Genomic DNA, 22,675 nt, shown 5'->3' on the forward strand with positions numbered 1-22,675 from the left:
CCCAACCTTCACTGATTGTGGCCTGTGGGTCAGGAAACTTAGGATCCAGTTGCAGAGAGTGGGGTTTAGTTCAAGATCACTAATTTTAGTAATCAATCAGTCTCGAGGGGATAATAATGTTGAAGGCTGAACTGTAGTCAATGAGTAGGATTCTTACGTAGCTGTTCTTGGTGTCAAGATATCCTAGGGAAGAGTGCAGGGCAAGTGATATGGCATCTGACAGCATCTGTGAATCTGTTGGTCCGATTGGCAAATTGGAGTGGGTCAAGAGTAGAGGAGAGGCTGGAATTGATTAATGCCATGACCAGCGTTTCAAAGCACTTCATGATCACCGAAGTTAGGGCCATGGAGCAGTAGTCATCGAGACATGCTGCATGAGCCTTCTTAGGCACAGGGACGATGTTGGCCCTCTTGAAACAGGCAGGGACAGGGGCCTGCTGCAGGGAGAGGTTGAAAATGTCCGAGAAGACCTCTGCCAGTTGATCTGCGCATGCCCTGAGTGCACGACCTGGTACTCAGTCTGGTCCCATCACTTTATTTGGATTCACATGAAGGAAAACTGATCTGACCTCTGATGCAGTGACTGTTGGAATAGGTTCATCACGACTTGTCGGAATAGGTGTTACCTCTCTGCCGAAATTCTGGTCAAAGCGAGCATAGAAGGCGTAGAGACGATTTGGGAGGGACGTGTCATCGTCTGCTGTCTTCACTGGGTTGAGGTACATACCAGCTGTGATTGAATGGCAGAGCAGACCTCAGGGACTGGATGGCCTTATTCTGCTCCTTTGCCTTATGCTATCCTGACAACAATAGATTCCAAGTCATTATCTTTATGCCTCACATTTAGATTGTCAGTATCTCTTTTTCACAAACAAACCAAAGTTCAATTTCATTTCATGGGATTTGTATGTACAGACACTAATTATTCTGTTACTAAGCAACTGTCCACTTTCCAGAATGAATGGCTGGACAAACACCTTGGAAATCACAATAGCTCTGTTTGCTTCATTTTTCAAAACTGTTGTCTTTTATAAATGGATTTTACTCTCTAAACATTCTCTCAAACAACATTAATATTCTGATTTTATCCAAAAAATAACAGAAATCAAGGCAGTTATGAATGCTTTCTGTCAAAGCTTTATATTTTGGTCTGTTAAAAATAAACGTGGGCAGATCAGAAATTCTATGAACTGACCATGAGAGAACTAAGTGATATGATCATGCATTTACACTGTCAATGTATGAAGGACCACATGTCTTAGCCTTATGGCAGTGTCCACTGGGGTCAGTTGCACTTAAATCAAGCACAAAGATTATTAGGTTAGGTTAGGCTACATTCCCTACAGTGTAGAAACAGTCCCTTTGGCCCAACCAGTCCACATTGACCCTCCGAAGAGTAACCCACCCAGACCCATCTCCCTCTGACTAATGCACCTAACACTATGGGCAATTTAGCATGGCCAATTCACCTGACCGGCACACCTTTGGACTGCGGGAGGAAACTGGAGCACCCGGAGAAAACACACGCAGACACAGGGAGAATGTGCAAACTCCACACAGTCACCAATTATTATGACATATTTTTACAAATCCTACTAGACTTCACATAATTAATTTTCTTTCTGCAAGAATTTGTGTCAGAAGTTTGTCTCCAAGGGAAAATTGGCCCCTTATGCTACTTTTCACTCAGCTAGAGAGCACAGCAACGTTCCACGGTATCAGCTATCATCCATTTGTTGATTTTTGTGAAGGAAAGGAAACCAACAGAGCATCAAATGTCCACTTCAACAACATGACATCTCTGCCTCTAAATCAGCCCAATTTCTTCTGAAACATTCATTCATGCCTTTTCAAGCTTCTCTAAAAGGAGACAGATCAAAAATTCCAAGAACTGACCGTAAGCACTTCAGCTCATCCAAACTTCTTCTGACCATGTCCTATCCCAAAACCAAGTTCTGCTCAACATTAACCTAGTTGTAACAATCTATAGAATTCTAGTTCTCCTAACATCACAAATTTAAAACTCTTATCCCAGTGCTTTAATCACTCCAAAGACTCATTTTCCATATCTCTGTAGCCTCCAACAGCAGCAGAACATCCAAACTTTAGGCATGATTTCAAGTCAACGTCAGAGTTATTGAGGTCTAAAGCACACACAAAGGCCCTTGGACCCATTAAGTCTAGACCAGTCAAAAACCATCAGCTAACTATTCTAACCCCACTTTCCAGCACTTGTATACTTTGGCATTGCATGTGTACACTACTATCTTTCTTTTTCCAACTATGAGCTGACAAGCCTTTAACTCAGATAGATTCCATGCTCTGAAATGCTTTCATAAACCACTATTCTACTCCTTTCTATCTTTTGAGAGTTCTCATAAAATCTGACAACGTTCACTAACCTTTTGGTCACCACTGCTAATCTCTCCATTTCACCCCACCCCCACCATATTTGTTCCTAGGATGATTTAATGAAGCACTTTCGAACACTTTTCCGCATAAAGTCACCTTTAAATAAAAGGTTATTTGATTGACTGGTTGAATCAATTACGAGCGTTGTCTTCTGACATCTCTGGCACTAATGGTGCAACTGTTCCTTCACATAAACTAAGTAACTCTCTCCAGCCTGAAAATTTCAAACATTGAATTTATCTATTCTCAATTTTGGTAATTAAAATAATTGGTGTACATTTCAATAAAATTGACATTTTAAAACTCATATATGACTGTAGTTCTTTAATACAAATATGGTTCTGCCCATTATTGCAAATGATGCTCATTCCTCTTCACTACAGAAGTTATTTACCCTTTCACTGCAAGTATTGCTCCTCTTTCCCAAGTTAAGCAGCCTTTCTCAACAAGAGAAGAAAGACGTTGAGATAAAAGTGTAAAAATGAATCTTTGACATACATAAAATATCAGATACTCAAACATCAAAATTAGGAGCATGGAGTAAGAATTTCAGCCACTCAAGCCTGCTTCATATTTGGTAAGATCACGGCTGATTTTTGTTGCTAATTTCCTGTCCATCCCATATACTCTTGATTGCCGGTTTAATTAAGAAACAGATTGTCTAACTCAGCCTTTAATATATTGAATGACTCCATCTCCACTGCTTTCTCGGGAAGAGAATTCCACAGACTAACAAGCACAGAATCATAGAGTCCCTACATAGTGGATGGAACCAGGCTATTCTGCCCATCAAGTCCACACCAACCTTCCAAAGAGCTTCGCACCCAGACCCACATCCCCTCTACTCTATCCCTGTAACCATGCATTTCCCCATGGCTAACCCATGTAGCCTGCACATCCCTCTTTGCTAAGGGCAATTTAACATGGCCAATCTACCTAAATTGCCCATCTTTGGACTGTGGGAGGAAACCCATGCAGACATAGGGAGAATGTGCAAACTCCACACAGCCCAAGGAGACCAAAATGGTACACAGTTTCACCAGTGCCCTATATAACTGTAAGACGCCTTTGCTATTTTTATGTTCCATTCAATTGTACAATGGCAAGGGAAAGAGTTAATGGGAGATACCAAATTATTAAAAAATACCAAATCAACTACCCAATCTGCCAGTCTTGCAACTAAAGGTATTCACAATCCATTGCAAGCATAAGGTGATTACATTCAAAGGATCAGTTAACTAAGGCTATCTAAATTACTTGAATGACTTGTAACATCTGCAAAATACAGTCAAACTAGAAAAAAGTTAAATACTTGCAGTGAATCAATTCTCCTTTTATTATGGTAACTCAAATTCCACAATCGCAAAAATCCTTCAGTAAAACATTGAATATTCAATTCTCAATACTGGAACGGTTAGAAAAAAAACAAATATGGAACTGAACATGCTTCTTCTTCATTTTTTTTTAGAAAAAGACATTCTTTGTTAACATGCCTACACATCATCAGAAACTTCTCACCCAAATTTGTTCAGATCTCTAAAATATCAAACACGGACACAATAAATGGTCAGTTTTACTACATTTAGTAAGGTAACGATTTTTGCAGTCTCATATAAAAAAGCATAGAACAAGCAGTCTATATTAGCATTCAATTAACATTTCCTTCTTCTGCAGTGTTCTCCACCCTTTAATCTCAATCTACAGTACACATTATACATTGGGATATTTACTGTTTACAAGTGATTCTTTCTCCAAACTCCTATCTATGGCACAAAGAATAAAGATCACATTGAAGGAAAATGGCTTTAGGGATTGTATATGAAAATATATAAACACTTCTTGCATATCCTTGGCCAGAGCAACATTCCACTTTGCTCTCCCAAAATGATTTCAGGTGCAAAAACCTTCAACTAGCTGTGTGGAAATAGCAGCCAAGAACCTAGAGTATAATCTGTCATCTCAGCAGTGAGCCTACTCCTTAGTGCACATATAATACATTTTCACTGGATTTCTTGCTTTCTGATTTCCCTCAAGCTTTTCTTTAGGTTAAGTTAAGTTTTACAACTCCACAAAGATAGACTTAGAGTCATAGAGATGTACAGCTTGGAAACAGACCCTTCGGTCCAACCTGTCCATGCCAACCAGATATCCCAACCCAATCTAGTCCCACCTGCCAGCACCCGTCCCATATCCCTCCAAACCCTTCCTATTCATATGCCCAATAAAAACAGAAAATGCCATAAATATTCAGCAGATCCGGCAGCAGCTGTGGAGAAAGAAACAGAGTTAACATTTCAGGTCAAAGACTATTTCAAAACTGAAGGGAAATTGAAATACAATCAACTTTAAGCAAATTAAAGGGGGAAAGAATTGAACGAACAAACAGGAAGATCTGTAATGTTGTGGGTGTTGAGGGAGATTTACTGACAATGATTTTAAAAGTATAAATTGCAAAGAAAATGGTAATGGTCGTCATAAAGAAAGAAAAAAAAGATTTGCCAAGAGGGGGTTCAAAGAACAGAATTTTAAAAAAACTCTGTTCAAAAGCAAAGCGTGAAAAAATAGTTGGTGCAAGGAGATAGCTTACAGTCCAAAATTGTTAAAGTTAATGTTGAGTCCAAAAGGCTATAAAATGCCGAAGTGAAAGATATGAACTTGCATTGAGCTTCTATAGAACACTGCAGCGGCAGATGGAAACATCCACATAAGATGGAAAATAAAACTTTGTGTTTACACGTCCACTTACAAATAAACACTGACAACAAAATCTATTTTGTTTCATTTGTTCACATTTCTACGTAGGAACAACAAGCCCCTTCTCTTAACAACTATTAGTCTAACCAGCTCTCCAGATGCAATCAATATGCTCCCACCTACTTAACCTCAAGTTAAAAAATGAACTTTTATTTCCTTTAGTCAAACGAGACTTCCAGAAGGGAGTAGTTTATTAGTTGGTTTCTAGATATCAGTAATGTTTTATTTTCCAGTTTTATTATACAGATTGGGTTTGTACTTCTGTGCCAGATCTGTAAAATGTAAATCTGTTTGAAAAAGTTACATGGAAACTTGCATTAAGAAAGTACACACCATCAAATGTGTTTTACTGGATCAAATCAAAAAGTACTTTAGAAATTTATTTTTGACAGCAATTATACAACAAGCATACAATGTCTATGAAGTCAGAAGTCACACGAAACCAGGTTATAGTCACATGACACCAAGTGACTTCACATGAAGGAGCAGTGCTTCGAAAGCTTATGATCTTAAATAAACCAGTTGGACTATAACCTGGCGATTAGATTACTTTCAGTGTGGAAACAGGTCCAACAAGTTCACACCGACCCTCCAAAGAGCAACCCACCCATATCCATTCCCCTACATTTACCCCTTCACCTAACACTATGGGCAATTTAACATTGCCAATTCACCTAACCTGCAAATTTTTGGACTGTGGGAGGAAACCGGAGCACCTGGAGGAAACCCACGCAGACTCGGGGAGAATGTGCAAACTCCACACAGACAGTTGCCTGAGGTGGGAATTGAACCCGGGTCTCTGGTGCTGTGAGGCAGCAGTGCTAACCACTATGCCACCGTACTGCCCACCGTGTCACATGACTTCTGACTTTGTTCACCACAATCCAACACTGGCACCTCCACAAAATGACTATGAAGGTTTATAAAGAAATATTTCAGTGCATGTGGCCAAAGATGACAAACGCAAAGATTTTGACATACAGTCTTACCTCAACTGTTTTGCATAGCTCTGTTCTATGTCTAATCTCTCTTTCACAAATTTTGTATATCTTTCCAAGAAGTCGATACCCCACTGTGTGTGCTTCTCTATATTGTCAAATTGATCCTATAAGAAAAAAAAAAGTTGGTGTAAATGAAATGAGTCATGAAATTAGAATTATATAAATTCATGGTTGGCAAAAGCAACTTAAAAATATCTCCTGAATTAAATTAAAACTACAAATTATTGAATGACCAGGAAAAGATCATGTGCAAAGAACAATAAGTACATATAATTCAATGTAAAATACATTATCTTCTGCTAGGCAGTGACAAATCTAAACCAATTTTTGCTCCAAAAAGTGAAGGAATAATTAAGAATGGGAAAAATGTAAAAAGTTACATATAAAACTATATACTGTCATTACATATAACTGTACATTAAATGTTACTTATTGGCAATTTAAAAACAAGAGTACAGAAGGTCAATCAACAAACACTAAAAAGGGTAGTGGTCAGTAAAATGCACAATTTTATTTTAAAGAAAAACAACCATGCAGAGTGAAAATCACAACACCAGGTTATAGTCCAACAGGTTTATTTGGAAGCACTAGCTTTCGGAGCGCTGCTTTTCATCAGGTGACTTTACAACCACCTGATGAAGCATTAGTGCTCCAAAAGCTAGTGTTTCCAAATAAACCTGGTGGACTATAACCTGGTGTTGCGATTTTTAACCTTGCACACCCCAGTCCAACACCGGCACCTCCAAATCACGCAGAGTAAAGCAGACTTTTGACTCAAAGACATGAACTGCTAATTGTGCTGGTAATCAAAATCTAAGCAGATATGGTGGTAATGTCACTGTACGAATAATTCAGCGTACCAGCTAATACCAAGCTTCAGGCTCAAGGTCAATGGCAGCTGATGGAATTCAACTGAATGAATAAAATCTGGAATTGAAAGCAAGTCTCAATAATGATGACCATGGAAAAATCATTGATCCAATAAAAAAAAATTCACAAATGTCCTTTATGGAAACAAATCTTCTACCCTTACCTGGTCCAGCCTGTTTGCAAATTCACAGCAATGGGTTTGACTACAAACTGCCTTCAGAAATGGCTTAGTGAACCACTCAGCTCAAAGACAATCAGGGTCAAATATTGGTCTTATCAGTGACACCCACATGCCAAAAAAAATTAAAAATATCTCAACACTAGACACCATCACAAAATCTAAGAGCTCGCTAACAAAACCAACATCTTTTTTTTTAAAACATTAGCCAATTAAAGCACTTTGTAATTCAGCAAATTCTTTCCAGCTTTTTTTAAACATTGGGAACTAAAGGAAATCTTAATGAGTCTTGCATTAAAAAATGACAACTAAAAGTTGATTAAACTGTAAATTTTTCAGGTGTCTCCCAAAAGTAATCTTTTGGCCTAGTTTCATTGTAAGTAAAGAGAAAACGACTTAGAAATTATACTGTGCCATGACAATGAATGTTACTTTATTAAACAACTACCAGCATCAAATCTGCGTTGCAGTATCAGCCAAAGGGAATGAATCAGAGATTTTGACCAAGAAAATAGTTTGTCAGAAAATGCAAAACCGGGTTAGAAGTTGGAAAAACACATAACTAAAACAGCTACCATTTCAATTATATCTTTAGGATAAATTACAATAACTAAAACTTTGATCCCAATTCAACACTCAATTTTCAAAAGAGAGATGGGTGCAATTGTTGTTTGTCCTTCTATTTCCATTGTTGAGCAAAGCATGGACATGTCCTGTTGAGCAAAAGTAAATGGGAGAATGTGGATTATTCAATCTGAAAGAAGCCAAAGCCTTTGATTGACAGGACATACAGCACTTACTCGCTCGCAGCTTTGCCAAAGCCATGGAAGATATGCAAGGCAGAAAACATTTTTGAAACAAAGTTAGTTTATAAACAAAGTTATTTGCATGGATCAATCAGTAGCATATTTTAAGTTTGTATACACTTACCACAATCAATAATGTCAATGCACAGTTTTATATCGCACTTTTAGTTACTGGCACCAGAGAACATTCAGTCATTTAAACTTCAGAAATCACACTGAACAGTTAATAGAGCCTGGGTTGGCCAATGTTTATTCTTTACCTTTTCATTCCAGCTGGCAAGAAATGCGGAAATGCAAAAGGTAATGCTCTGCAAGGTAAGTCAAGGCAGAGATCAATAGACCCACTTTGATATTTTCTTTACATTAAGTACAACTTTAGCTTCACGTCTTCACTGCTACTATTTAAGAAACAGACTAAAATTATTTTTTTTCTCCCAATATGAACCATATGCTTTTGTTATCAACAAGGAGAAAGTAGGGACTACAGATGCTTGGAGATCAGAGTCGAGCAGTGTGGTGCTGGAAAAGTGGGTCAGGCAGCATTCGTGGAGCAGGAGAGTCAATGTTTCGGGCATAAGCCCTTTACCAGCCCTTCCTAATGAATAGCTTACGCCCAAAACGTGGACTCTCCTGCTCCTTTTCCAGCACCACACTCTTCCAAGATGTGCTTTTATTTCCAATCTGTTGTTTTAAAAATGCTTTGAAAAGTCCTTACCAGTCAACAACTACTTGCCTACTGAAAAATCAAAAATTAATAGGATGAATAGTTTAAAATGTGCAATTAAAAATAAACCTAGAGGGAAATGAACAAGAGTTGCATTTTTCACAGTCACTATAATAGCGTAAAGTGCTTTGCAGCCAATGAAGTGTGACAGACAGTCACTGTTGCAATGCAGGAAACATGGCAGCCAAAGTGTGGCATAGCAAGCTTCCACAGTTAGGATAATGACCAGGTAATCTATTTCCGTTATTTTGATTGAAGGATAAATGTAGGCCAAGACCTCAGGGAAAACTCCTATTCTTAAGGCAGCTTTTAGTAGAATTGTACTGTACTGAGTCAGTATTAAGTCAACGTCTTAAAAAGTTTGAAAATAACATGTAGAATTTAAACAACTTTCCCATATAACTTTTGGGATATTACAACTGTTAATACACAAATTAAGGCATGCAAATCAAGCTTTTTAAAAATATGGCTGTTGCAAACATCAATTAATTCTAGTCAGAATATTGATTTGCTTTCGGAATTAAAAGTTTAACCATGAAATAAATGAACCGGAAGCATTTTAACAAAGTGTAATTAAAAACTTGGGGTCATGTGCTTTAATAGGTTAACAGCTAGGGAGGTAAGGCAATCAAAATGCTGAGTTTCAATGATTGCTGAAATATCTAGTGTAATGGTCCAGAACTGTGCGCTGAGGGACACACGAAAAATTGGGGTAGCTGCCATCGAGACAGTGGGGAAAGACCACTGTCTAAGGTCTTTCTGCCAAAGTACAATAGAGTTGCTTAGTTGTCAGGCCCTCTCATTTTCTCAAATCTATGTAAATAGTGTCTGCATAAGAAAGAAATGCCTTTGGTCATTGCAACTGCAGGGAATGAGATCGGATGTTTGCTTTTCTTGAGACACAAAGACTACACAAAACTGCTTTAAAAGGGTCTGCTTCTGTACTGTATGCTTTAGTACCAGTAGATAAAGATTTTATATGAATAAAGTATATTTTTGCAAGAAATAAATTCTAATGTTACTAGCACATTGGCCAAATGCAGGCTGGGTGACCATTCTGTAGGAATGGCCCCAAACGTTTAGTCTCTCAAATTTCACCCATTTTCCATTTAGTTTGCCTGCTCCCAGCTTCACCATCTGATTTGTGGTGTTTACTAAATGCTTTTAACCTAAATTTAGCTCTTACTCCCCCAAACTGTCATTTATACAAGCTTTATGGACACCATATCTCCAGTTCAGTCAGGCAGGCATCTGTTTTACATCTGAATCTCTTCTATTCTCATCATACCTGGGTAGGCTGAACAATCATTAGTTTTAGATGTGCAAAACATATTTTATTTCAGATTTGCAGCATCCACAAAGCGCTAGAGAAACTCCAAAAATAATGCTAAATTAGCTTAAAAGCATTTAGTAAACCCTTAATGTGAGATTAAGTAGCTGGTGGCAGGCCAGTTATCATGGAAAATAGGTGGAATGCAAGGTCCTTTGTTTCACTTTATCTGGGAGAGGTCTGTTTGACTGGGGGAAGCCCAAGAACCAAGAGCAACAATGAGCAATTCAGCCCCTAAAGCCTGCCCCTAGATCATCATACAATAATGGCCAATCTCTTCTCAACCTCAACTCCACTTTCCGATCCACTTCCCATAACTCTTCAACCCAGCACTAATTAAAAATCTGTCCTTACCTGTTAAATTACCTCAACATTCTGACGTTCACCATCCTCTGGGGTAAGTGAATTTCACAGATTCACGACACTTTGAGAGGAATCATTTTTCTTCATCTGTTTTAAATCTGCTCTCCTTGCCCTAAAACTATGATCTCTCATTCTAGATTGCCCTATCAGGAAACATCTTCTCTATATTTATTTCGTCAATCCCCTATAACACCTTATACATCTCAATTAGATCTCCTCTCATTCTTCTAACCTCGAAAAGAATACAGACTTAAATGGTTCTTCATAAGACAAACACCTGAACTCTGGGATCAACTTAGTGAACTTTCTCTGAACTGCTTTCAATATAACTACATTTCTCAGGTAAGGTGACCAAAATTGTACACAATGCACCAGGCATGCTCTCACCAATGTCTTATATAATTGCAGCAACTCTGCCCTACTTTCAGGGTCATCATGTTGAGTAGGGCAGAACAGAGAGGAGGGCCTCTAATTGCCATTAGAGACCTAGGAAAGAGAAACTCATCTCTCCTTTCACAGGTCAGCAGGCAGCAGGGTTAAACCTGTTGGGCTGCCCACTAACAGGTAGGGCAGTATCAATGCATGGCATCAATGACCCACATATTGGTCTCTGTTGGTTCACAGACAAACATCCCACAACTCAGTCTTCAAGGGAGACCAAGTCCTTTACAGTATAAAGCTCAGTAAAAGAACTTTGCCTGAAAGTACCAAAAATTACATTAAAGCTTTGGTCATTGTTAATTTTCCAAATTGGAATATCTAAAGCATTCTCTTATGCTGTTATGCTAATTGTCTATTGTAGTGTGAAAAATTAAAGGAAATTTGAGGCTTCAGGCACAGACATTTCCCCCCCATCCCCCATTTAAATTGTGAACACCATATCTCAAGAAAACTGCTTTCAATTGACATGGACCAGAAATTTCAAATTAGATTACTTTCTCTTTATATACCATGCAACATATTTGGACTTCAACTGATGTACTTGCTGTAAGACTTCTAGACAAAGACTTACAGTAGTAAAATAGAATTCAAGAATCTTTGACTGGAATACTGTCACCAAAAGGTTAATGTGACACATTTAAACACATCAGCAAGAAGTTTCATTAATGTGAAGAGATTTAGGATCAGTTCTCCTCACCACTAACAAAAAAAAATTAGCAAGTTATGGTGCAGCTGCACAAGAATTTAAGGGGACCACATACTAAAAGAAAATTGCAGAACTTTTTTTTTAAATTACTGATGACTGAATGATAAATGTTAACCAAAAAAAAGATTTACCACTGCTTTCTAAGTGCTCTGTTATAAAATCTTTGATAACTGAGTTTTGCAACTTCCCCAGTACCGACATCGCCATCACTGGCTATACAGGTACACAATCCTTTATCAGAAATCCTTCGGGCCTTCAGCTGTTTTTCAAAACACTCCTTCAGTTTTTTTTGGAATTGGGAATTATTCGGGTTTCAGAATAAATGAGGTTTTCCCAAATAAATTTTTAAAAAAATTATCTAACAGCAGACGCACGTGTGAATAGTACGAGCACTGAGACACAATTAATGCCTGCCAGCACTGGGCCACGCCACCACGTCACATCTGAGTGATGTGGTTCGAGTTGGTGTGGAGTTGGGTCACCTGTTCACATTACAAAATGACACTCCACAGTCCACAAAAAATGTTTCGGATTTTAGGGTTTTTTTGGATTTTGGAATTTCAGATAATGTATTGTGTACCTGCAATTCTGTTTTGTCTGTATGATCTTTTTAAGATAGTGGTATTACATCAGCTATCCTCCAATCTGTGGGAACTGTTTCAGAGTCTAGAGAACCTCAGAAAACAATGATCAATGAATCCATTATTTTCAGGGCCACTTCCTTAAGTACTTTAGGGATTTATCACCCTTCAATCCCATCAATTTCTACAACACCATTTCTCTGCTAATACAAATTTGCTTTATTCCTCCCTCTCACTAAACCCTGTGTACCCCATCATTTCTGGTACAGTATCCACGTACTCCTTCATGAAGACAGAAAGAAATACAAATTTAGCTTGTCAGCCATTTCTTTGCTCCCCAACCATAAATTCTCCCAGTTCAGCCTGTAAGGGACTTCAGCCAATTTCTCTCTTTATATATCTATAGAAACTTTACAGTGATAGATTCACATAGCACAGAAAAGACCCTTTTGGCCCATCAGGTCTTCACCAACAAAACTAATCATTACAAGTGCGCTAATCCCAATTTCCTGCATTTGTCCCATATCCTTGAATGTTATATTTGAAGCACTCATCCAAATTTATTCTTTATATAAAGTTGTAAGTTGTCCAGCCTCCACTACGTTCCTACGCACTGCATTCCAGATTTTCACCACTGGCTGGTTGAAGAAGGTTTTTCCCCAAATCTCCTCTGAATCTCTTTCCCCTTACCCTAAAACCCATACCCTCTTGTGATTGAACCCTCAAACAAGGGAAACAGCTGCTCTCCATTCACCATTTCCATATCCCTCAATCTTATACACCTCAATCATGTCTCCCCACAGTCCTCTTTGGTCTAAAGAAAACAATTCAAGCCTATCTAGTCTCTCCTCATAGCTGAATTTCTCCATCAAGGCACATCCTGGTGAATCTCCTCTGTAACCCATCCAGTGCTAACACATCCTTCCCATAATGAAGTGACTGCACACACTACTACTTCAGTTGTGGCCTGACCACCGCTCTGAACAACTCCAACATTCCCTCCTTGCTGTTATATCTATGTTACAACTAATGAAAGCAAGTGTCCCATATACTTAACTACGCTGCCTGAACTGCTGTGCTCTTCCAGCACCACTAATCCAGAATCTGGTTTCCAGCATCTGCAGTTATTGTTTTTACCTCATATACTTAACTATCCTATTCATGTGCTCTGCTGACTTCAGGGATCTGTGAATATTTGCCCCAAGATCCCTCTGTTCATCTACGCAACTCAATGTCCTGCCCTTCATCAAAACACTTCCCCCATCTTGTTTCTTCTTCTTGCACTTATCACGATTAAATACCATCTGCTGTCCATGTGACCAACTCATCTATATCTTCCTGTAACCTACAAACATATTTATCACTATTACCCACTCTACCAATCTTGGTGTCGTCAGCAAATTTGCCTAACATTCCCACCAGATTTTTGTCTATATTATTTATATAAAACAATAAGTGTCCCAGTACTGATCCTTGTGGTACATCACTGGACTCTAGCCTCCAGTCACTCAAACAGCCTTCTACCATTACCCATTGTGTCCTATTACTAAGCCAGTTTCTGCTCCATCTTGCCAAGTTTCCTCAATTCCACTTGCGTTAACATTCTCACTCTCCTATGTGGGACCTTGTCAAAAGATTTATTTAAAAATCCACAGAAGCTATATCAACTGAATTTCCCTCATCCACACACCTGATCACATTTTCAAAAAAATGTCTAAAAATTTCTTTGGCATGACCTCCCTCTAGCAAATCCATGTTGACTGTCCCTAATTAACTCATTCCTTTCTAAGTGAGTATTAATTCACTCCTTCAGAATTTTCCCAAATGGTTTCCCTTCCACTGACAAGAGAATCACCAGCCTCTAATTTCCTCGTTCATCTCTCCTACCCTCTTAAAAAGTGGAACGACATTAGCTGCCATCAGTCCTCTGACACTTCCCCTGTGGCCAGAAAGGAATTAAACTTTTGTGTCAAAGCCCCTGCAATTTCCTGCCTTGCCTCCCACAGCAGCCTGCAATGCAATTCATCCGGGCCAGGGAATTTATGTTTTTATGCCTGACAGTCTCCAGTTTCTCACCATTTCCTATGTCAAACTGTGCATGCTCTTCAGTCTCTTTTCCTGAATTCTGTACCTCCGTTCTCCTTTTCCAGAGCTAATACTGCAGATAAGTATCTATTCAACACTCTTCAGATATTCTGCAACTTCACACACAGATTGCCTTCTCAGTCCCAAGTGGGATCTACCCTTTCCCCAGTTAACCTCTGTGCTTTCAGTCAGCTCTTGCTTTCCTTGCAAGCCTACTCTCATACTCTTAATTTCCCTTCTTATTCAATCTCTTGTTCCTCTGCTGATTTCTAAACTGTTCCAAAACTGTTCAGGAGAAAGTGAGGACTGCAGATGCTGGAGACCAGAGTTGAAAAATGTGGTGCTGGAAAAACACAGCAGGCCAGGCAGCATCAGAGGAGCAGGAGAATCGACGTTTTGGGCATAAGCCCTTCTTCCCGAAACGTTGATTCTCCTGCTCTTCTCGGATGCTGCCTGGCCTGCTGTGTTTTTCCAGCACCACATTTTTCAACCCCAAAACTGTTCAGTTCTATTTTTTTTCTTGCCAATGTGTATGGCTCATTTTTGCATCCAACACTCTCTACTTCCCTCATAACCATGCTTTGACCACTGTTCTCTTTGCATTCTTATGCCAGACAGAAATAAACAATTTTAGCAGTTCATACATTCACTTTTTGAATGTTTGCCATTTGCCTATCGACTGTAATTCCTGTCAGTAACATTTTCTAATACATCATAGCCAACTCATGTCTTATGCCATTGTAGTTTTCCTCATTAAGACTCGGGACCCTAGTCTCTGAATTAACTACTTCACTCTATCTTGGTGAAGAATTCTATCATATTCTTATCACTCATCCCCAAAGGGGCATCTCACAACTACTTACCGATTAATTTGTTCTCATGGCATAATACACAGTCCAACGAAGAATGCCTTATCTCTGATTAATTCCTCAGCGTATTCCTCAGAAAACCATGCTATTTAAACTCTAGGAATTCCTCCTCTACAGTATTGAGACTACTTTGATTTGCCCAATCTATATGCTAGTTAAAGTCACCCATAATTACGGATGTTCCCTTACTGCATACAACTCTGATTTCCTATTTAATGTCGTTACACTTTGGTGGCTTGTATACCATCTCCACTAATGTTTTTTTGTCCCTTGGTATTTCTCAGTTCTAGCCCCACAGATTCTGAGAGACCAATTTACATCTTTTTGAGCGATTAATTCATCCACTTTATCTTAAATACTCTATGTATTCAGGCACAAAACTGTAAGACTTGTCCTTTTAACATTCATTGTCCAATTACTACTTTTTAAAAAATTAGAGTCTTGATTCTTATCACTTGTTGTCTGTCTGTCTTTTGTTCTTGTCCTCGATTCCCATTCCTGACTCTTCACATAGGTTCCTTTCCAATTTAGTTTAAACCCTCCCAACCACTCTAGCAAATACTTCCCCATGGGCATCAATCCCTGATCTATGCCCATGTAACCCATCCAGTTTATACTGGTCCCATCTCCAGAACCAGTCCCAATTCCTCAGGAATCTAAACTCTCACTCTTGCACTATCTTTTTAGCCAGGAGTTCAACCAATATACCATGGCACTAGTGTAATCCTGAGATCACTATCTTTAAGTGTCCTACTTTCAGGACTTCATCCCTTTTTTGAAAACCCCTTGTTAGTACCAATGTGTACCAAGACCAATGGCTGTTCACTTGCCCATTCCAAGATATCCTGCAGCAGCTCTGAGACATAGTTAACCCTGGCACCAGGGATTCAACATACCACCCTGGAAAGCCACTGAAAAGCCAATCTACTTCCCTTATAATTGCAATGGCGTAGTCAAAAAATTTGACCAATGGATAGTTTAGGTGAATGGACCAAAGTTTCACAGATGAAGTTTAACATGGATAAGTGTGAGGTTATTCATTCTGGTTAGAGAAGTAGAAAGGCAATTTATCTAAAATGGAGAGAAACTTCACAGTGCTTCAATACAAAGAGATCTGGGTGATCTCACGCATGAATGCAGAAAACAAATGTGCAAGAATTACAGGTCATAAGGAAGCCAAATAGAATTTTGGCATTTATTGCTAAAGGAAGAGAGTGTATACAATTAGGGAGGTGTTGCTGCAACTGCACAAGGCATTAGTGAAATCTCGCCTGGAGTACTGTGCACAATTTTGGTCACCTTGAGGGGAGATGTAGTTGCATTACAGGCAGTTTAGGGAAGATTCACCAGATTGATTCCAGAAATGAGGGAGAAGGACTCAGTAGTTAAGGCCTATACGCTCAAGTTTGGAAGAATGAGAGATCTAATTGAGGGATAGAAGATGCTAAATGGGATTGACAAAGGAGACATAGAAAGGATGTTTCCTCACCTGGGGCAATCTAGAACTAAAAATCATAATTTCAGGATAAGGGGTCATAGATTTAAAACAGAAATGAGGAGTATTTACTTCTCGCAAAGGGTCGTGAATCTGTGAAATTCATTATCCGAGAGTGGGGTGGATGGTGCATCATTGAGTCAATGTCAGGAGATGGACAGAATTGCAATTAGCAGTGGGCTGAAGAGTACGGTGAGTGGGCAAGAAAATGGAATTGAGGCTGAGATGAATTCCGCCATGGTTGTATCAAATGGTGGAATTGGCTTGAGGGGCTGAATTGCCTATTCCCGTGCCTAATTATTATGTTCAAGTGATTGTTGATACTGTAAAACATCGAAAGAGCCTCCTACATAGGACATCAAGGGCTAGAAATGATAAACATCCTTAGGCTGAATGCTCCTGAGAATATCATACATTACATGTCCAGTATAATTATAAAACTTGGATTTTAAGTGTACTGAGACAGCTGTGGAATGCCACACACTATATTGAAGGAAAATTCTATTACACTTCATGCAAAGTCAAATTTGAAGTTTTGCCCCACTGAAACATTATGAAAAAAAAATCAATTCATGGTCTGTACATGTATTTTAATTCTACCGTTCCCATCCATGTCATGTTATTAACTTAGCAAGGGTAAAACAGTCCAAACCCAGAAATTTCTTCTCCCTGCTTTGATCAGCCAGCAGGGGGCCACATTGGAACTACAGAAAGGAATTACAGGAAGCAAATTGCAGAACCTCCAAATAAAGTTGAAGTGATGGCTTTTCACATTTTTACAGCATGAAATAGATTATGCAACCTGCCGATAAGAAATTAAAGCCAGATACTGTGATTTTGTTTTTAAAGTGTATACCAGTGCTCAACTAGTAGCTTCTTCATGACTATGTTGACTTTTCTTTAGGACATCAGCGATCCTTCAAGGAAATATGCTGGATCATCTCGTACACTTGTTCATCAAAAAAAACAGATGTTCTGAGAAGTGGAAACCTCTGCTAATGATATCACCTTTACAAAGTGGTCTTGCTGTAAAACAAGTAGAACCACTATTGGTAGATAAATTAGTAGAGAAAACCCAGGTGCGAAGATTGGTAATGTTTCTTTTACCCATCTCTATTCTATAGAAATTTTCTTCAATTACAAACATCTACTTCTTATCTTGGCTTTCTCTTAAAGAACATTAACATTGGAAAAGCCTTAGAAAAATAGAAATTCATGAGAAAGTTCAGTCTTGATTGTTTCGGTCTTAAAATTATATCTGACAAATGATGGTCTTTCAGGCAGCATCAGGAGAAGCAGAAGTCGCTGTTTCGTGTGTAACCCTTCTTAACCCTTCTTCAGGAAGGGTCCTGGAGAAGGGTTACACCTAAAATGCCCACTTCTGTATCTCCTGATGCTGCCTGACTTGCTATATTCTTCCAGCCTCCTGCTGGACTCCTTTCGTTTCCCGTTTCCAGCATCAGCAGTTTTTTTTGGCTCTAATCAAATGACAGCCTTTCGACAAGAACTCGAGCCTACAGGCAGGGAAGTCCAAATACAATTTGCTATTGGAAATCTGCAATGTTTTGTTTGTGAGTCGAACAAAACTCATGTTCTTCTGTGTTCCTAGCTGCCATATGCCTTTGTTGTAGCTATCTACTGCTGAACTCCACTAGGATGTCACATACCAGTAATTTTTCTGTTTGTGGCCAAGGGCTCCACTGGGATATATGTCATAGAGATGTTCAGCATGGAAACAGACCCTTCGGTCCAACCAATCCATGCCGACCAGATATCCCAAACCAATCTAGTCCCACCTGCCAGTACCCAGCCCATATCCCTCCAAATACTTCCCATACAAGTGCCTCTTAAATGTTGCAATTGTACCAGTCTCCACCACTTGCTCTGGCAGCTCGTTCCATACACGTACGACCCTGTGTGAAAAAGTTGCCCCTAAGGTCGCTTTTATATCTTTCCCCTCTCACCCTAAACCTATGCCCTCTAGATCTGGACTCCCCGACCCCAGGGAAAAGATTTTGTCTATTTACCCGATCCATGCCCCTCAAATTTTGTAAACTTCTATAAGGTCACCCCTCAGCCTCCGACACTCCAGGGAAAACAGCCCCAGCCTGTTCAGCCTCTCCCTATAGCTCAAATCCTCCAACCTTGGCAACATCCTTCTAAGTCTTTTCTGAACCCTTTCAAATTTCACAACATTTTTCCAATAGGAAGGAGGCCAGAATTGCACACAATATTCCAACAGTGGCCTAATCAATGTCCTGTACAGGACTTGACGTCCCAACTCCTTTACTCAATGCTCTGACCAACAAAAGAAAGCATACCAAACGCTTTCTTCACTATCCTATCTACCTGCAAATCCACTTTCAAGGAGCTATGAACCTGCACTCCAAGGTCTCTTTGTTCAGCAACACTCCCTAGGACCTTACCATTAAGTGAATAAGTCCTGCTAAGATTTGCTTTTCTAAAATGCAGCATCTCGCCTTTATCTAAATTAAACTCCATCTGCCACTCTCAGCCCATTGGCCCATCTGGTCAAGATCCTGTTGTAATCTGAAGAAACCCTCTTCACTGTCCACTACACCTCCAATTTTGGTGTCATATGCAAACTTACTAACTGTACCTCTTATGCTTGCATCCAAATCATTTATGTAAATGACGAAAAGTAGAGGGCCCAGCACCGATCCTTGTGGCACTCCACTGGTCACAGGCCTCCAGTCTGAAAAACAACCGTCCACCACCACCCTCTGTCTTCTACCTTTGAGCCAGTTCTGTATCCAAATGGCTAGTTCTCCCTGTATTCCGTGAGATCTAACCTTGCTAATCAACTTCCATGGGGTACCTTGTCAAACTACAGACACCAATGTTTCGAGTACTATTTTTCATACATGTCTCAGAAATACATCTTAGTTTATGAACACACCATTAAGCTCTATACTGCGCCATACAACAAACTTTCTAATATCCTCTTGGAAAGGAAGAGATATATGACTGAACTAGGATTGATCAGACAGTGAATGAACTCCCATTTTATAATGTTATTTATAATTTGATTATTCAGAATTAATTTTTTTCTTTTGGTTGCAATAAATGTAAAGGGTTTTACATACTAGGCTTTTAGATTTTTCTACTGCATTGCTCAGAACTCCACACAAATCATGACTGTTCTTGATTATTAGTGACGCACTGCTTCAACCTTGAGGAATGTTGTAACAACTTTTTAAACATATTCCAGTTAATTCCATAAACAATTCTCTCTCTATAGTGCAGGCACTCTGTAATGGACTAGGCAATAAATGTACTGCACACTAGGACAATAAGAATTAGCTTTGCATCATACCCATAATGTGACCTACATCATGGCAGCACAAGAAAAATAAGTTGTTACCTCCCTCAAATGTAACACAAAGTGCAGAGCGTCAATACAAGTTATGCACAAAGTTTAAAACACCGAAAAATACATTTAAAGTTGCACTACATAAACACATTTTCTTCCCCATACGATGGGCAGTAAAGGGATTTTTTATTTGACAAGAAACACTACCATAAAATTCAGGAAAATGAATAACAGTCACAGATGAGATTAATAATTCAGTTCCCTAAGCTAAAAGAAACCAAAAGCTTTGACATCACCAGTAAGTTACAGAAACCAGAAATACCAAGGCATAGTCAAAATGTTTTTCCCTTCCTCATATTTAGCTAAAAGGTGCTTTACAGGTTCCCTTCCAGGTGGGTGAAATACGCAAACTGCCTGAAGTCCCTCTTTCACAGTAGAAAGTAATCAGATTACCACTTTAGTCTATTTTACAGGCTCTAATGTAAATGTCAAACTTGGGGTCACTTAATTTTCCACACAGACTCAGTCAAATATAAGCCTGCTTTCAACATTAGAAAACAAACTCAATTTCAATCTAAAAGGGAAAAAAAATTAAAATTGTAACCAATTTTTCTGGACTAGTATCCATTTCTGCTTTATTAGAAACAAATATACTGATGCAATCTTCAGCACAAGAAGAAATTTACTGGAGAGAAATAGGAGGGATGCAATTTGAAAGAATGAGTGGCAGCTAACAGAAACTAAATGGCACATATAGTTTTAAAAAGATAACAAGATGACCTGGCAATTCACAAACAAAACTTTAAAGTCGCAGGGCAAGTCAATAAGACTATTTAATAAAAACATGCACAATTACTGGTTTTATGACCCAAGAAGTCCAAAAGTAGAGATATTAGGCTAAAGCTTTATAAACAGTTGGGCTTCGGGTGAAGCAGAGTATCCTGTTCTTCACATCACATCATAGGATAGATGTCAAGACACTAAGGAGATTTATTAAAATAATACTAGCAATGGAGGGCTTCAGGACAGTAGAGATTAGAATAATTGAACTGTTCTCCAGAGAAAGGTAAGGAGTCCAGTTGTAGATGCTCAAAGCTATGAACTGTTTGGATACAGTGGGTGATACGGTGGCACAGTGGTTAGCACTGCTGCCTCACAGCGCCAAAAACCCAGGTTCAATTCCTGCCTTGGGCAACTGTCTGTGTGGAGTTTGCACATTCTCCCCGTGTTTGCGTGGGTTTCCTCCGGGTGCTCTGGTTTCCTCCCACAGTCCAAAGATGTGCAGGTTAGGTGAATTGGCCATGCTAAATTGCCCATAGTGTTAGGTGAAGGGGTCTGGGTGGGTTGCTCTTCAGAGGGATCGGTGTGGACTTGTTGGGCCTGTTTCCACACTAAGTAATCTAACCTTAAACAGGGGGAAAATAGTATGAGTGACAGAAGTATCATACCAGAGAACACAGCTTTATATAATTAAAAGAGCCAGAGGGGAAAGGTGAAGGAAATTAGCGAGTAATTATGTATTACCTGAAAGGGTGACAAAAGCAAATCCAATAGAAACTTTCAAAAGGGAACTGAAAACTTTCCTCAAAAACAAAACAAAAACACGCAGTTTACAATGGGTACTGAGTCTAACTGGATAAATCCTTACAAGAGGAATTGACGCAGACACAGCAGATCAAATGGCCTCATTCTATGCTCCATATTTCTAGGAGGCCTGATATTGTCAGATGGCTTACAAAATGTTAATCTTTGATATATCCAATGGTGGTGTAGAAGAGGTACAGTACACAAGGCATTAAAGAACACATGGACATTGAAACCATATCATCGCAAAAATGTGCAGGGCATCCACACAGGTTCAGGCAAAAATTGATCAATGAGGACGTACTGAACAGTCATATGCATCACCAGAATTACATAGACTTCCTTTGCAAATTGAAATGCAAGACTATTTATTCAGATGCTATCATGTCTCACTAACCTAATTGAGTTTTTTGAAATAACAAAGAGGATCAATGGGGGCTGAGCAGTAGACATGATCTATATGGACTTCAGCAAGCCGTTCGACAAGGTTCCCCATGGGAGACTGATTAGCAAGGTTAGATCTCATGGAATACAGGGAGAACTAGCTATTTGGATACAGAACTGGCTCAAAAAGGTAGAAGAGGGTGGTGGAGGAGGGTTGTTTTTCAGACTGGAGCCCTGTGACCATTGATGTGCCACAAGGATTGGTGCTGGGCCCACTGTTTTTTTTTGTCATTTATATAAATGATTTGGATGCAAGCATAAGAGGTACAGTTAGTAATTTTGCAGATGACACCAAAATTGGAGGTGTAGTGGACAGCGAAGAGGGTTACCTCAGATTACAACAGGATCTTGATCAGATGGGCCAATGGGCTGAGAAGTGGCAGATGGAGTTTAATTTAGATAAATGAGAGATGCTGCAATTTGGAAAGGCAAATCAGAGCAGGACATACACTTAATGTTAAGGTCCTGCAAAATGTCCCTGAACAAAGAGACCTTGGAGTGCAGGTTCATAGTTCCATGAAAGTGGAAATGCAGGTAGATAGGATAGTGAAGGTGGTGTTTGGTATGCTTACCCTTTATTGGTCAGTACATCAAATACAGGAGTTGGAACATCATGTTGCAGTTCCATAGGACATGGTTAGGCCACTTTGAAATATTATTTGCAATTCTGGTCTCCGTCCTGTAGGAAGGATGTTGTG

General features: G+C 39.2%; 1 protein-coding gene across 3 annotated transcripts in view; it reads right to left on the reverse strand.

The window, feature by feature from the left end:
* Window positions 1-22,675, reverse strand: part of fnbp1l (formin binding protein 1-like) — a 213,416-nt gene that overhangs the window by 96,942 nt on the left and 93,799 nt on the right. For all 3 annotated transcript variants that reach the window (XM_072574649.1, XM_072574647.1, XM_072574646.1), the window contains exon 2: window positions 6,156-6,271. In XM_072574649.1, coding sequence (XP_072430750.1) covers window positions 6,156-6,271 — 116 coding nt within the window. The remainder of the gene's footprint in view (window positions 1-6,155; window positions 6,272-22,675) is intronic.

This window comes from Chiloscyllium punctatum, chromosome 7 (assembly GCF_047496795.1).
Source record: "Chiloscyllium punctatum isolate Juve2018m chromosome 7, sChiPun1.3, whole genome shotgun sequence".
In the NCBI taxonomy this organism is placed as follows: Eukaryota; Metazoa; Chordata; class Chondrichthyes; order Orectolobiformes; family Hemiscylliidae; genus Chiloscyllium; species Chiloscyllium punctatum.